The 15308-nt window shown below is 50.7% G+C and overlaps 1 protein-coding gene across 1 annotated transcript; it reads left to right on the top strand.

Moving 5' to 3' along the window:
- Positions 1–2614: 2614 nt before the first annotated feature.
- KRT3 (keratin 3) lies at positions 2615–8687 on the top strand. Its single transcript, XM_040234192.1, has 9 exons — positions 2615–3286; positions 4330–4550; positions 5098–5158; positions 5491–5586; positions 5869–6033; positions 6448–6573; positions 6875–7095; positions 7443–7477; positions 7976–8687. The coding sequence occupies exons 1-9, from the start codon at positions 2699–2701 to the stop codon at positions 8293–8295; spliced, it is 1833 nt and encodes a 610-aa protein (XP_040090126.1). The 5' UTR covers positions 2615–2698; the 3' UTR covers positions 8296–8687.
- Positions 8688–15308: the final 6621 nt, after the last annotated feature.

Genomic DNA, 15308 nt, shown 5'->3' with positions numbered 1-15308 from the left:
TAGGAAGTCGGGGTTAGCGGGTGTGAACTATCAAACGTAGAATGGGTAAGCAGCCGAGTCCTACTGCACACCACAGGGGACTGTATCCAACATCTTGTGGTGAATCAGAAGTAAAAATAGAATTTAAAAAAGAATATGTATATATATGTATAGGTGAATCACTTTGCTATACAGCAGAAATTAACACAACATTATAAATCAACTATACTTAAAAAAAATGAAATCAAAGCTGGGTCTATTTGGCTGTAAAGTATGTGCACTTAAACACTAAGAGAGAAAGAAATATGACCTCATTTTTGCTATACATTTCATAAAACTCATATCTATTATCCTATGAGAACCAGAAGGGTAGAGACCACTGACCATCTTTATCAGTTAATAATGCTGACACACAGAGAATTTAAATAGCCTTGGTTATGGTTAGTCATGGGGAGAGGCTACCAGCTCTGAGTTTGGTTCATTCTTTAAACTCTGTTTCCTCTGAGGGAGCAAAGCTGAGGAGGGCAAAGCTGAGGGTGTGTACAGCCACCCTCTGGGCCCTGAGCTAATTTCTCCTGCCAATAATCCTTGGGTAGCAGTAGTGGAAGATCAGGGGTATAAGTCAGACCTGTTGAGGAGGGAATCCCAGTACTGGGTGGGAGGCAGATTATGTGACTCAAAGGCCCAGTCAACTTCAGCGTGATTCTGTGATGGATTCTTCAACTGATTCTTGATACTGTGATTCTATAGTCTTTTTTTTTTGCTGGAGAGGAGATGCCACTCATTTGCACATATGTTTTCTTAAATCTGAACACCAAATTCAAGAGGTCTGGATTCTTTATGTTGAGATCATCTCTGTTAGCTTGGACTACCTTATGTAAAGAAAGAAAGTGAAAGTCACACAGTCATGTCTGACTCTTTGTGATCCCATAGACTGTAGCCCGCCAGGCTCCTCTGTCCTTGGAATTTTCCAGGCAAGAGTACTGGAGTGGGTTGCCAGTTCCTTCTCCAGGACCTTATGTAATGGGATTTCAATTAACCTTTGACTAGTTTTATTTGGCTTTAATCCAGCAAACAGGCTCAGTTCATTCATCAGTTGTTCCATTGATCATTCACTCAACCAACCAACATTTAGGAGCGTCTATTATTGGCACAGTGCTGTGCTAAGAACCAGAGGGTCCAGTATTTTGACAAGGCTGTAAGTTCCTGAAGTTTGTGGCTTCATTCTGCGGGGGGATCATGATGTTGCAGAGCCTGCAGGTAACTAAGTAGGGAGAGGACAGATAGGAGAATCAGGCCACTGAAGAGAGTATCACTTCCTCTGCACGTGGGCCACCCCCAGCCTAGCCCAGTGAGCGCTGAAGAATCCACTGTCCTTCTCTCCTTTCCCCCATTCTGAGGAGGCTCCTGCCCAGGCCCCACAGGCCACACCCGTGGCAGGGCCATCTGTGCAGCAGACAGAAGGAAAAAGTCTTGTGCTGGAGCGATCCATGGCTGACTTGGCAGGCTCCAAACCTGCGCAGAAAGTCTTTTCTCTTAAACAAGCCAAGCCCAGTCCCTAAGCCTCTGAAAAACTTTAGACTGGCAGATTCTCAGGTTTTCAGAGTCAGACACGAATGACAATGCTGCCAGCCCTGCTGGGCCTGGACTTCTGAGGCTGGGGGTGTCTTGACACTGAGGCCACAGACTCCCCAGGAGCACTTGTCCCCTTCACCAGAGAGCGGTTCCTGGGTCTGTCTCCAGTGGCCCATCCAGTGCCTGAGACGAGTTAGGTCATCTGTCAATAGGTGTCACATTTGTGGTATAACTGATGTTTGAATTTCCAGCCGCCTGGGACTTGGACTGAAACCAGGGAGATGCCAAAAATGGGGGGAGCAAGAAGGGAAGCTTTAGAGATGTTCTGAAGATAGGGAATAGTGTATGGCTTTCCTGGGAAGTTTTCAAAATGAACTGGCTTGTTGAATTTTGCTGATGGCTTATCAAAGCACATAGTGTTAATTCCCTCCTCTTTTTCAAGAAGATTCGTGAATGCAAATGCGGCAGGCTCCTGAAGCACAGCTTAGGAGACAGGGGTAGCCCAGGAGGCAGCCTTGTGATGGTTCTGGGCTTTGTTTCCAGGAAGGGAAGAGGAGAGGTCATAAATTCATCCTCAAATCCAGCACAGAGCTGGGCACACAGTGGGTGCTCTGTGGCCATGAGCAGTCTGTGGAGTAGACTGTATCAGCCTTCCCGTTGAGATACTTCCCTGAGCCCTTGGGTGGGCTTCACCGTCTCCATCACCCAGACAACTAGAACTTTTCCAACCCACCTTCCACTCCATCCTTTCCAGAGCTGAGCCCAGCTCTGGCAGGAGCCGGGACAGCTGGCCAGTAGACAGATTAGTGTGCCTCCTGGGTCCTGCCAGACAAAGCTAGGAGGTGGCCATGCCCAAGCACGGGGCCAAGTCAGGTACCTCCCCCTGCCAGGTAAGCCTGCCACCTTAGCACTTTCACCATTTCAGATTATTTTTAAGGTGTGTTTAGTAGCCTAGAACTAACATTGCCTGGAAGGCAAACCCAACCCATGACTACTTGAGATTAATTATCTCTCCTTCGTTTGAGCTCCTAGATGTATATAAAGGGATTTATCCTGCACAGGTACTCAGTTTGCTTCTCTCTTCCTCTGGCTCTGAGCGGCCCTGCTTAACTCTTGCACTTTCCCTTCAGCGACTTTGCTCACCATGAACCGACAAGTCCACAAGACATCTGGCGGCGGGAGCCAGGGCTTCTCAGGCCGCTCTGCCGTGGTCTCTGGCAGTAGCAGGATGAGCTGTGTGGCCCGCTCTGGGGCAGCTGGTGGAGGGGCCTATGGGTTCCGGAGTGGAGCAGGCGGCTTTGGCAGTCGCAGCCTCTACAACCTGGGTGGCAATAAGAGCATCTCCATCAGCGTGGCTGGTGGCTCTCGGGCTGGTGGCTTTGGAGGAGGGCGCAGCAGCTGTGTCAGTGGCTTTGGGAGTGGCTATGGAGGTGGTTATGGAGGTGGCTTTGGTGGTGGCAGAGGAATGGGAGGTGGTTTTGGAGGAGCTGGTGGCTTTGGTGGGGCTGGTGGCTTTGGAGGAGCTGGTGGCTTTGGTGGACCTGGTGGTTTTGGTGGACCCGGTGGCTTTGGTCCAGGTGGCTTCCCTGGGGGAATCCAGGAAGTGACTGTCAACCAGAGCCTCCTGCAGCCCCTCAATGTGGAGATTGACCCCCAGATTGGGCAAGTAAAGACCCAGGAGCGGGAGCAGATCAAGACCCTCAACAACAAGTTTGCCTCTTTCATCGACAAGGTGAGGAAGCTCTGATGTGGCCCCCATTCCTACGTTGGGGACTTTGAGTTTGATATTTACATACAGTGTTTAGGATTAATCTGGAGTGGTCCAGGCTGGAGGGGAAGGGTTAGGCAGCATTCTTGGTTCTTATGAGGATGTTCAGGGCTGATGAACCTGCCCACATGGTCATGTGATTGGGAAAGATGATGGTCCCCTATTTGGATCCCCACATCCCCAAGTCCTGTTTGTTTGCCTCTTTGCTCAAGGCTCCCACCTGTTGCCTTATCCAGCCTGGGCAGGTAGTGCTGGCAGGGCAGGGTGGGGGCATGACCTCTGACAGGAAAGGGTCTGACCTAGAACTGGGGGCTAGTCAAACATGAACTGCCCTCTGGAGCTTTCCAGGAGGCCTCTTCTCTCTATGGCGATGTGCCAGGCAAAGGAGGCAGGCACCCTAGAGAAGGAATTTAAGAGGCTCAAGGGGGAACTGGAGTCCCAAGGGGCTTCTGAGACCCTAGAAACTCAGTATGCACCCCAACCAACCTCATCGGGAAGAGGAGGGTGCTCGGGGACCTCCAGAGCAGGGTAGCTCACACTGGCTGTCTGTCTCCTGTCGCAGTGATGACGGTAGCATTCCAGCTGTGTCAGTTCCTAGCCGTTCACATCCTTTGAAGTGAATAGCAGTGGGGCGTTAATGGTCTTAGATGTAAACAATGCTGTTGAGGTTTAAGCACCTTCTTGCAGTATGCTCTGTGTTGTTGAAATTGGGCTAGAATCATGAAGTCCCCAGGAATACTGAAAGGTCAAGTCTCTCACTTCCAGGTGGGGTTATTTCCAGTTTCTCTTTCCATTTCTCCTGCTTCTGTAAGGAAGCTGTCTTGCATCTTCAGTGGCCTGACTGCTGTCATAGTCTGACCATACCCTCTCCAGCCACAGCGGGAGCTTTCTAGGCCTTTGTGCGGGGAGATGGGGAGATGGGAAGATGCAGACACCCAGTTCTGCCCAAGGCAAGGCCCCTCTGCTCCAAGCGCTGCCTGAGTTTGCTTCTCTCAAATGCACTCCAGGTACGGTTCCTGGAGCAACAGAACAAGGTCCTGGAGACCAAGTGGAGCCTGCTCCAGCAGCAGGGCACACATCCCATCACAGGCACCAACAACCTCGAGCCCCTTTTTGAGAACTACATCAACTCCCTGCGGAGCCACCTGGACAGCATTCTGGGGGAGAGAGGCCGCCTGGACTCAGAGCTGAGGAACATGCAGGACCTAGTGGAAGACTTTAAGAAGAAGTGAGTGACAGGCGCATGTGGGAAGATGCTGTGGGCGACCCTGTCTCAGAATCCCAGCTTTCACTGCTTTCCCCTTGCCCACTGAGAGGGCTGTCACTTAGCCCACTTTCCTATATCTTCATAGAGGACAGTTTGGTTTATTGGGTTCCTCCTCACCTTCTTTCCTAAAGAATAGTCCTTTACTAAGAAAATTAGAAGGCTAGAGTGAAGAAGCACTTTATCATGAGCCAGGCTGGGGAAGATCCTGGTTATAGGATCTGAAGGATGTGGGACAACTCACAGGGTGGTGACAAAGCATCCAGTCTACTGAGGATGGAGGGGTTTGCCAGGACTTGGAACTTTCCATGTTAAAACCAGACAGTCTGCCTGAATGAATGGGAATGGTTGGTCCTTCTAACTAACAGGGGGACAGTGAGAGGGTGTGTTTATTTAAGAGGAGCGGGAGGGGGACAGCGGACAGAACAGAGGTACTTTCAGAGTTTCAGAGAACAGTGACGTTTATGACTACCTCATACTGCAAACAGTGATTTCTTTTTAACTCTTACAGATATGAGGATGAGATCAACAAGCGCACGGCTGCTGAGAATGAATTTGTGACCCTGAAGAAGGTAAGGGCTGTAGTGTGAGGTTTCTAGGGCTTGTAGGCACTGGTTTCCAGCCGGGCTGGGGGGAATCCTTACTCCACTGCCACAGAGCTGCCAAGTTCAGGCAGTTGGAACCAAAAATAAAAGCCAAGTGCATCTTAGTCTGGAGAGATGCCTCAAGGAGTCAGTTCACTCATTTTTTAGCTTTTGAGTAGGACTGAAGTTCCACCATCCCCTTGATGTGAATCCTTCACTTGGAGACCAGCCTTGGACAAGTATTGGTCTTGCTGTGGCTGCAGCTTGCTGTGCATTCCTTGGAGGAATAAGGCCTTTATGTGTTTATCTGTCTTTCTCAGGACGTGGATGCTGCCTACATGAACAAGGTGGAGCTTCAGGCCAAGGTGGATGCCTTAACAGATGAGATCAATTTCTTGACGACCCTCTATGATATGGTGAGGATGTTTCCTACTAAGAAGGGGCAAGAGAGAGGGTGAGATATTTTCAGATTTGATAGGTAAGGCCCGGGAAGACTGAGCCATGAGATAAAGCCTCTTGTTGGGGCCTTCCAGGAGGAACTGCAGGCATGGGGTCTCTGAGAGGCTGGCAGGCAGGGCAGAGCCGATCCACCTTCTGAGCTGACTCAGCAGATGGGTCCGTTGATCAGGAGTCTCTTGGAGCTTCTGTGTGCTGGCTGCAGAGGCCCCGACAGTGAACAGGCCCCTCTGCGTTGGCAGGAGCTGTCCCAGATGCAGAGCCATGTCAGTGACACGTCCGTGGTCCTGTCCATGGACAACAACCGCAGCCTGGACCTGGACAGTATCATCGCCGAGGTCAAGGCCCAGTACGAGGAGATCGCCCAGAGGAGCAAGGCCGAGGCTGAGGCCCTGTATCAGACCAAGGTGAGATCCAGGCGCCTCTCAGAGGATTCACTGAAGGTCCCAGGGAGGCTGTGGTCCACGGGATGGCTGGGTGGTGGCCATTGGGTGGCCCCTCTCAATTCTTCTCTTTGGAGACATCCTGTCCAGGTTGTTCCGTTGCAGAAAGTACTGCCCCCTAGGGGGAACTGGTTCCACTGTCCCCTGCCAGACCACATGGGACCCACACCAGCTTGCTCAGGGATTGTGGGGTGGGAGAACAACAAACCAGGTGTTCTCTTCTCTGCTGCCTCAGAGATGTCCCTGTAGAAACATGATTCAATGTCATTTAAACACAGTGCTTACTAAGTACCTCGAGTTTGGCTGGATGATATTAGGGATGGAGAAACACGCCAGGCAAAGCTGCAGCAACACCTGACTGTCCCTTCTATTCTCCAGTTGGGTGAACTGCAGACCACGGCTGGCAGGCATGGGGATGACCTGAAGAGCACCAAGAGTGAGATCTCAGAGCTCAACCGGATGATCCAGAGGCTGCGGGCTGAGATCGAGAATGTCAAGAAGCAGGTGGGACGGCCACGGATGCTGGTGTCTAAGCTGATGGGTGAGGGGTGGGTGCTAGGATCTCAGAACTCCTATTCTGGGGAAGGGGACTTCTGGGGTCATCTACGGCAGCACTGGCCTTCAAGGACTTCAAAGACAAAGCCAGTGTAGATGGCTGGTAAGCCACAGCCATCCATCTCTCTTCTGTGCATGAAGACAGACAGAGGTACTAAGGAAGGGGTGAGGTTGACTGACTTGCTCTAGTCTAAGACTCAGAGAACCCTCCTACTGGGCTCATCATTCCTCCTCCCTCCCCCTGCTCCAGATTGCTAAACTGCAATCAGCCGTTGCTGAAGCTGAGCAGCGTGGGGAGCTGGCCCTCAAAGATGCTAACGCCAAGCTCCAAGAGCTACAGGCCGCCCTTCAGCAGGCCAAGGATGACCTGGCTCGGCTGCTGCGCGACTACCAGGAGCTGATGAACGTCAAGCTGGCCCTGGATGTGGAGATCGCCACCTACCGCAAGCTACTGGAGGGCGAGGAGTGCAGGTGGGCCTCTTACTGCCATCTCCCTGCTTCTCCTGCCCCAACTGACATGATGAGGGTCAGATAAGTGACCAAGGGAGTGGGGAGGAGGCCTGTTATAGAGAGAGGCCCCCACATTGCACAGGGCTTATAGGCAACCACTTGCCTTTGCCAGTTCACGCCCTCCATAGATGGCCAAGTGGATAGGTAACCAGTGTGCAGAGGGGTTCTGTGTTGGCCCATGGACAGTGGAGAAAGAGTACTGATATGTCAGGCTGCTGAATTCTGTTCTGGTTGCTGTCACTTCATTCATGGACTTGTTGGAAATTTGCTCTGGGACTGAGCTAGCCTTCTCTTGCTTTCTCATACAGGATGTCTGGAGAGTGCCCAAGTGCTGTTAGCATCTGTAAGTAGCCGAAGAAACCACTCCAGTGAGAACTGGTTCTGAAATATCTGTACTAATTCAAGGCGATAGTCCCTAATTTAAACAATGTTTCCATGGCGGTTGGACATGTTTTCTGGGAGGCGGGGGGGAGCGGGCGGGGAGGGCAGAAGGGGCAGCAGATATACTTGGTAATGGTTCTGGGCTCAGAGCACTATTAATAGTACTATATGGAGTGTGGGGGATGTCTAATAGGGAGCTTGTTAGTGGGAGGAGAAATTCTGGATAATCCCCATGGGGGGTTCTTCAAGAGCTGACAGTATGTAGAAGGAACCATTGAAAAATTCAAACTGACTTAACACTGAGGGGGTGAACACCTCACCACATCAGAACGCAAAACAGTGATCATCAGGTTCAAAGCTGCCTTGACCGCCTCTCAATCATCCTGGGCCCAGGGGATCGTTATGATATAGAGAGGTGGTGGCTGGGAGCCGATCGCTGTTTCTATGGTCTCCCCTGCAGCCGTGGTCAGCAGCAGCAGCACCACCTCCGCCTCCGCGGGTGGTTTCGGAGGCGGCTTCGGCGGTGGCGTTGGCGTGGGAGGCGGCGCCCGCAGCGGCTTCGGCGGCGGCAGCGGCTTCGGCGGCGGCAGCGGCTTCAGTGGCGGTAGTGGCTTCGGCGGCGGCAGCGGCTTCGGCGGCGGCAGCGGCTTCAGCGGCAGCAGCGGATTCGGCTCTGGCTCTGGGGGTCGCTCTGCGGTCAGCGGTGGAGGCGTCAGCTCAGGCAGCAGCCGGGGCGGCAGCGTCAGGTTCTCCCAGTCCTCCCAGCGCACCTCCAGATAAAATACCGCGCAGGGCACCGCAGCCGCCCCAGCGCCGCCCGTCGTTCCCATCCGCTCCTCAGTTCTCACCTCTGCAGCCTCCTCAGCGCCCTCCCACCCCCCCTGCCTCACCCCTCTCCAGTCCCCGCCAGCAGCCGCTTTTTGGGGCTAAAAGATCGGGGCCTCTTGTCCTTCAAGCATCCAGATCCCCGAGCAAGAGCAGCCAGGAGAATTTCAGACTCTCTCTCTGGCTCCCGCCGGAGCCTGTGATTGTCTAGGTGTGGCCTCAGCCCCCATCTTCGCTGCCCTTGGGACCTCCTCCCGGGGTGCAGTGGTCACCACAGTTCTGATGTATATAACACACAGGTCCCTCTGCCCATCCGTTCTGTCGCCAATAAAGTGCATTGTGTTTAAGTCTGGCCTCTGAGTCTCTCTGGACGCCTTTCTCCCCGCTGAACTGACCTGTCCCATGTGGGCCGTCCCTTCTACAGGATGGCTGAGTACTACTCCTCTGAAACCCAGACAGTTACTCTCTATTGTCCACCGTATGGATCTGAATGGGCGAGATCTGGTTGTTCCTTTATTCCTCGCACTGGGACAACTGAGCAACTGGGAAGGGTGGGAGTGGGGAGGGGAGAGGGAGGATTGGAAGGGATTCAGGCAGGAGGAGTGGCCTGCTTAGAGTCCAAGAGCATCCAAGGGCCTGAGCTGGGAGCGAGCGCATAGGAAGATCCTGAATCTGGAACTCCTCCGCTTCCCCACACTTATCTCTGAGGCTGCGGCTGCTGCCCTCCAGGCAAGGCTGGCTGCTTGGTTACCCAGGGAAGACACAGATGATGGAGTGGGACATTTAGCCAGGCCAGGCCAGGAAAGCAGTATTTCCATCTTAGGCCAAAGCTGAATTTATTTCAGAGAATGGAAATGACAGTTCAAGAAACAAATAAAACTGGCTACTGGGGTGCAAAGAAATTTATATAGAAATTCCACATCCAGGCTTGGCAGAGCAATGCAGTCAGTAGCAATTCTTTGATCTCCCAGGAGGCTCTCTGAAGGAGGTCGTTGCTGCTCCATTCTGGGGCAGGATGGAACTTTTTCTTGTTGGTATCTCTCTGTAGAAAAGGAGCGGGAAAGATAGGTGGGGAGACTCAACGCCTGCCCTGCCCAGACTTGACGCCAGGCCAGCTATGGGACAAGTGCTTCACGCTGGATGAAGTCATCATTAACGGATGCTTTTCTTCCTTCCTTCAGCTCGTATTCATCAAGTGTTTACTTTCTGGCCCTAGGCTAAATGTTGGACTTACACTGGTGAGCGAAATATCATTTCTCATTTTTGTAAGGGTGCCCCCAAACAACCACAAAGTAAACAAATAGCTTTAAGCTGTGATAAGAATATGAAGAGAAGAAACTTGAGGCTGTACTGGAGAAAGAGAGGACGTCTGAATGGAGTGGATGAGGAGGTAAAGGAGAGGGACGATTCATCGTGATGTGCAGTTTCCCAGCTGGAGCAACTGGGTGGCTGGGGTGATGCCATGTATTGAGGTAGAGGGCTGTGTGTGGCAGTGGGATGGGTCTGAGGAGGGACTTCAGGAGCTCTGCTCTAGGTAAGTTTGAGTTGCTTATGGGACAGCTGAGTGGAGGTCTCCTGACTGCAGTTGTGGATTTAAAGGGCAGCCTGTCAGGGCTGGGGACTCCCATTTGGACAGGACTGCATCAGGCTGGTTAGAGTGGTTCCTAAGCCATGGGCACTGAGGAGAGAGAGGAGGCAAGAGGGTCAGCTCCAAGAAAGCCTGGCATTCGGAATCAGGAAGAGGAGGAGAGAGCTAGGCTATAGAGCCTGGTCCAGGTTATAGAGCCTGGTCCAGGTTTTCCAAAATGCCTCCATCTAGGAGGTCAAAGGGTTTCTAAATGGGCTCTAAGGGAAGCCCAGATTGGGTCCAGGCTTCCTGCAGACACCGTCCACTAGTTTCAAGTCTCATATTCAGATGGGGGCTTCTTGCCTTTGCTGCTTCTCTCTGGACTCTAACTTATATCCACAGGGCCTTGTTCATCCTGGGCGGGTGGTTTACAGGAGACCATGGGGGAAATCCATGCAGCTTCTTCTTTTCTAAAAAAAAAATTGTTTATTTATTTTTGGCTGCATTGGGTCTTAGTTTTGGCACTCAGACTTCTTTCTAGTTGTGGCATGCAGGCTTAGTTGCCCTGAGGCATGTGGGAATCTTAGTTCCCCTACCAGGAATGGAACCCACATCCTCTGCACTGAAAGGTGGATTCTCAACCATTAGACCACCAGGAAAGTCCCCCGGCAGCTTCCTTTTTAAAAAAGAAATCCATTTATTTCATTTATCTTTCGGCTGCACTGGGTCTTTGTTGCTGTGTGCAGGCTTTCTCTAGCTGCGGAGAGCAGGGGCTGCTCTCTCATTGCGGTGTGTGGGCTGCTCACTGGTGGCTTCTCCTGTTGTGGAGCATGAGCTGTAGGGCGTGTGGGCTCAGTAGTTGCTCCGCATGGGCTCAGTAGTTGTGGTGCATGGGCCCAGTTGCCCCTTGGCATGTAGAATCTTCCTGGACCAGGGATCGAACCCAGGTCCCCTGCACTGCAAGGTGGATTCTTTACCGGTTCACCAGGGAAGCCCCCTCCCTCTGCCACCCCGTGCAGCTTCTTAAAGGAGAGAATAACCAAGCGTTGCCTAGCTCAGAGGTGATGGCACCATGGAAAGGGCTATCTCCCTGTTGTGTCATTCGCTGTCCCAGAGGAATGGCCAGACAGGTGAGCTTGGTGCCGGGACCTGAGACAGAAGGAGTTAATCCCATACTTGCCTGGATCTCAGCCCAGCCCTGACCATTTCTAATCCAGACTGACAGCACCTCTAGGGAACTCTGCCTGATTACTATCCCCTTTCTTTCGCCTCAGCATGCACATCATTTGTTTGTGAAGATCGATGTTGACTTTTCAAGTGCTCTTCAATCCCTGGCCTTGGGCCTGCTTGTACTTGACTCTCCGTTCTTCGAGCATGCAGCCAGTTGGTGCTGTCGTTCGTTCCATTTCCTGTCTTCTAAGGCATGGTTTCTTGCCCACAGAGGAACCCACAGAGATTGTTGAATGATGCTGACTTGTGTGCTGGACCCTAAACTGGGATTTGGGGTCAGGGGTCAATGATCAAGTATTTATGGGTTTTTTTTCCCCATTACTTAAAGGGACTTCTCTGTAGGTGAGATGGTAAAGAATCTGCCTGTGATGCAGGAGATCTGGGTTTGATCCTTGGGTCTAGAAGATCTCCTGGAGAAGGAAATGGCAACCCACTACAATATTCTTGTCTGGAGGAGCCTAGCAGGCTAGTGTCCATGGGGTTGCAAAGAGCTGGACACGACTAAGTGACTAACATACACACACACACTCATGGATTGATGATCAAGTATTTATTTTTTCATTATTTAATTTTTTTTAAATTGAAGGATAATTGCTTTAAAGAATTGTGTTGGTTTCTGCCAAACATTAACATGAACCAGCCGTAGGTATACATATGTTCCCTCTCTCTTGAATCTCCCTCCCACCTCCCTTGCTCCTCTGTTTTGCTCCATCTCCCTCTTCCTTGGGCGTGGAGAGGTACCACTTCCTGGGAGGACACAGAGGACCCTGGCTGTATCCTCCACCACATTTCCATCAGCATCCATTCCTCTCTGCCTAGTCCCCTCATGCCTCAGTTGGGAAGAATGCTCAAGATAGTACCTTCCTGTTCTCAGAGCCTATTGACTCACCCCTTGATGTTAAGGAGACCAAGATATGTTTTTAGATTTCAGGTTATTCCCTTCTATCTCCTCCTGGGCTGTGGGCTACATGCCAGAGAAAGTATCAACAGCGGTGGTGACATAGCTATAGAAGGCTCTGTGAAGGAAACCGGGGCATTGCTTCCCATAAGAATCTTTATGTGGATTATCCAGACTTGACTGCTGACGATCAAGTCTGAATATAAAATTTTGGGTACTTGGTCAATCTCTATATGACTCTCCCCTGTTTTGCCTTAGAGTTGGGTGGGGTTTGTTAGCCAGTCATCAGAGATCTCATCTTTTGGCATGTGGGTTGCCCCTTCCCTCTGTCTTCTCAACACCTTAATCCAGGTAACTTCTGCCACCAAGACCAGAAATGTGGACCCTTTGTAAGTCTCAGGATGACTGAAAAAGACTCACTTGAGTTCTGAAAACACTTTACATATTTCATCTATATTTTACCTACGTCCCTCCTGTTAGGCAGGAATTTAGTCAAGAGCAATGAGAGGCGACCCCTCTGGCTGAACATCCAATGGGCCACCTAATCCCACCAAGCTACTTACCAACCAAATGCCCCCATCACCACTCCAAAATTGTCAGGACAGGAAAAATCCCCCACTGGCTGACTGGAGGGACTTTCTCTCCTCTGGCACATAAACGCACACCTCACACTGTCATGTACTTAGATAACCTTTGGCAGCCATTTGGCTCATTAAATAATCATAAATATTCTATGAATACATACATCTAATTATAACAGACTGAATTATGAGACGTGCATGCACAGTAGAGCCTCTTGTTATGTAACCTGCAGCTGTCACTCAAGACTGTCAATCAGCAACTTCTTGGATTATGCACATAACCTTGCCTTAAACACTCTGCACCCCAGCCCTCCAGGACCATTATCTCCCTTGGCCCAGCCTGTCTCTCTCTTGAGGTATTCTCTCTTTCCTTGTCTTCAATAAACTCTCTTCTAATAGGTAAGAACTCAGATTCTTCTTTGCGTCCTTACTAAAAACTGAGGACCATGGGAGGCGGGGACTCCAGGCTCTCCTTTACTAACACTCCTAAGCCCTTTTGACCTGCCAGCCCCACAGATGCACATCTCTGCTGTGGTTAAGATCAAGTTCATCACCCCAGCCTTTCCAGCCCAGATCAAGTTGGAAGGCTAGCTGGTTCTCCTAGGAAACCACTGACAAAGGTATAGTGGGAGCAATTCATACCTTGGAATCCATGGTGACATCACCAAATGGTGACAGCTTTATCAACCCTGAGAGAAGACGGGGGCTTGAAAGGATGGTTCTGGATGCAATAAAACAGTGATTCTCAGTGGTGGCAATTCCCACCCTCCCTCATCCCCCAGGACATATGACAATGTCTAGTAACATTTTTGGCTGTCATAACTGGAGAAGTGTGTGTGTGCTAAGTCGGTTCAGTTGTGTCCAACTCTGTGTGACTCCATCGACTGCAGCCTGCCAGGTTCCTCTGTCCATGGGATTCTCCAGGCAAGAATATTGGAGTGGGTTGCCATTTCCTCCTCCAGGGGATCTTTGTGACCCAGGGATTGAATCTGCATCTCTTATGTCTAACCTGCATTGGCAGATGGGGTTCTTAATCGCTAGTGCCACCTGGGAAGCTAGTGGTAAAGAACCTGGAGGAGAGTTGCTTCTGGTATCTAGAGGGTAGAGGCCAGGATGTTACTAAATATCCTACAATGCACAGGACAGGCCCCATGGCAAAGAGTCATCCAACCTGAGATGTCAACAGAGCTGCTATTGAGAAAACTGCAGCCATGCAGAAGGCTACTTCACTGTCCCCTCTCCTTGGGAAAGGAGCCTTGGCTGGAGTCAGTGCAGGCAGCTGAGCTGAACAGAGTCCATTCTGAATTTGAAGGAAGTATTTTTATTTTAAAATTTTTATTGGGGTATAGTTGATTTACAATGTTGTATTAGTTTCAGGTGCACAGCAAAGTGAATCTGTTATGTATGAATATACACATTTTTAGAAGTTTGTTGGTTTTATATGGGAAATGCATTTTTACCCTGGGCGAGGACATGGGAAACCAACCAGGCAGACAGCATAGCCTTATGTAGGTACTTTCAAGACCTAAGCCGATGGCCTGTGAGATGCTTGCTGTTCTGCAACAAGCCTGGCTGTGTTAGGCCTCTGTGCCTCTGGCAATCTGTTCCCCTTGCCAGGAACGCTTACCCCACCTTCAGTTACTGGACCAACCCTTACTTCTCTCCACAGATCACACCAGCACTGCCTCCTGAAAGCTTTCCTGGATTGCACACATGGCACTAAATGCCTGTTTGGGTTCCTGTCATCTCTGTTTATCACTTGTCCTGTTCTATTAAACTGACTCATGTCAGTGTCTGTTCTGTGCTAGAATGGAATTTCCTTGGAGGGCGGGATGTGCCGCCTTCATCTCTGGGCCGCTCTTTGCCCAGCACATCCTAGGCGCTGAGAATTTCAGTGAGCTAATGGGGCACTTTAAAAGGAGAGGGCTGGACTCTAAAATGCAACAGCTGTCCTGACATCCTTAACAAAAACAACGCAATTTAAACTACTCACTTTCATTTAGTGCTTACTGGTGCGAGTCATACACCGGACACCTTGTGCAAGTCATCTCATGTAATCCTCATCACTGCCGGAGGGGGCAGGCAGTAAATATCCTCACTCATCAGATGAGGGAAGCGGGGCTCAGAGTGGCAGGGTAACATGCCCATGTTAGTGATGGAAATGGCAGATCTGGGCCCTGAATCCAAAGTCTACACCCATAACTCCTGTGCTATGCTGCTGGATGGGGCTGGCTGACTTCTCAGTCTCCTGGAGGCCCTCTCTTCCACCAGCTCTGACATGTGCTGCTAACAGCTTACTGGAATCTTGAGGAGCCAGAAACCAAACCTGAAGTTCTGATGTTAGCAGAAGAGGTTCTCTCAGGTGTCTGCTGTGGGCGGGCCCACCTTCAGCTCTGGAGAGTTCCAGTCTCCAGTAGAGGAGTCAGAGAGGCTGACTGGGGGAGATACCTTGATAATGATGGGTGTCACTCCTTGATGCCAAAGAGGAATTTGTAAGATTTAAAGCTATTTTCATTAACACAAGTGGCTGCTTTGAGGCATATCTATCCATCATCTTCTATGATGGGTTCTTTAAATGTCAGAGGGGACTTTCCACTCTGGGATGGTGTCATTTGATTTGTTGAAGCCCACACAGATAAAAACGATCCATTGATTTATGACAGACAGGCTTTGGAGTTGCATAGTCTGAGTA

This window comes from Oryx dammah, unplaced genomic scaffold (genome assembly GCF_014754425.2).
Source record: "Oryx dammah isolate SB20612 unplaced genomic scaffold, SCBI_Odam_1.1 HiC_scaffold_29, whole genome shotgun sequence".
NCBI lineage: Eukaryota > Metazoa > Chordata > Mammalia > Artiodactyla > Bovidae > Oryx > Oryx dammah.
Note: the sequence above shows the minus strand (reverse complement) of the source record. Positions and strands in the feature narration are given on the sequence as shown.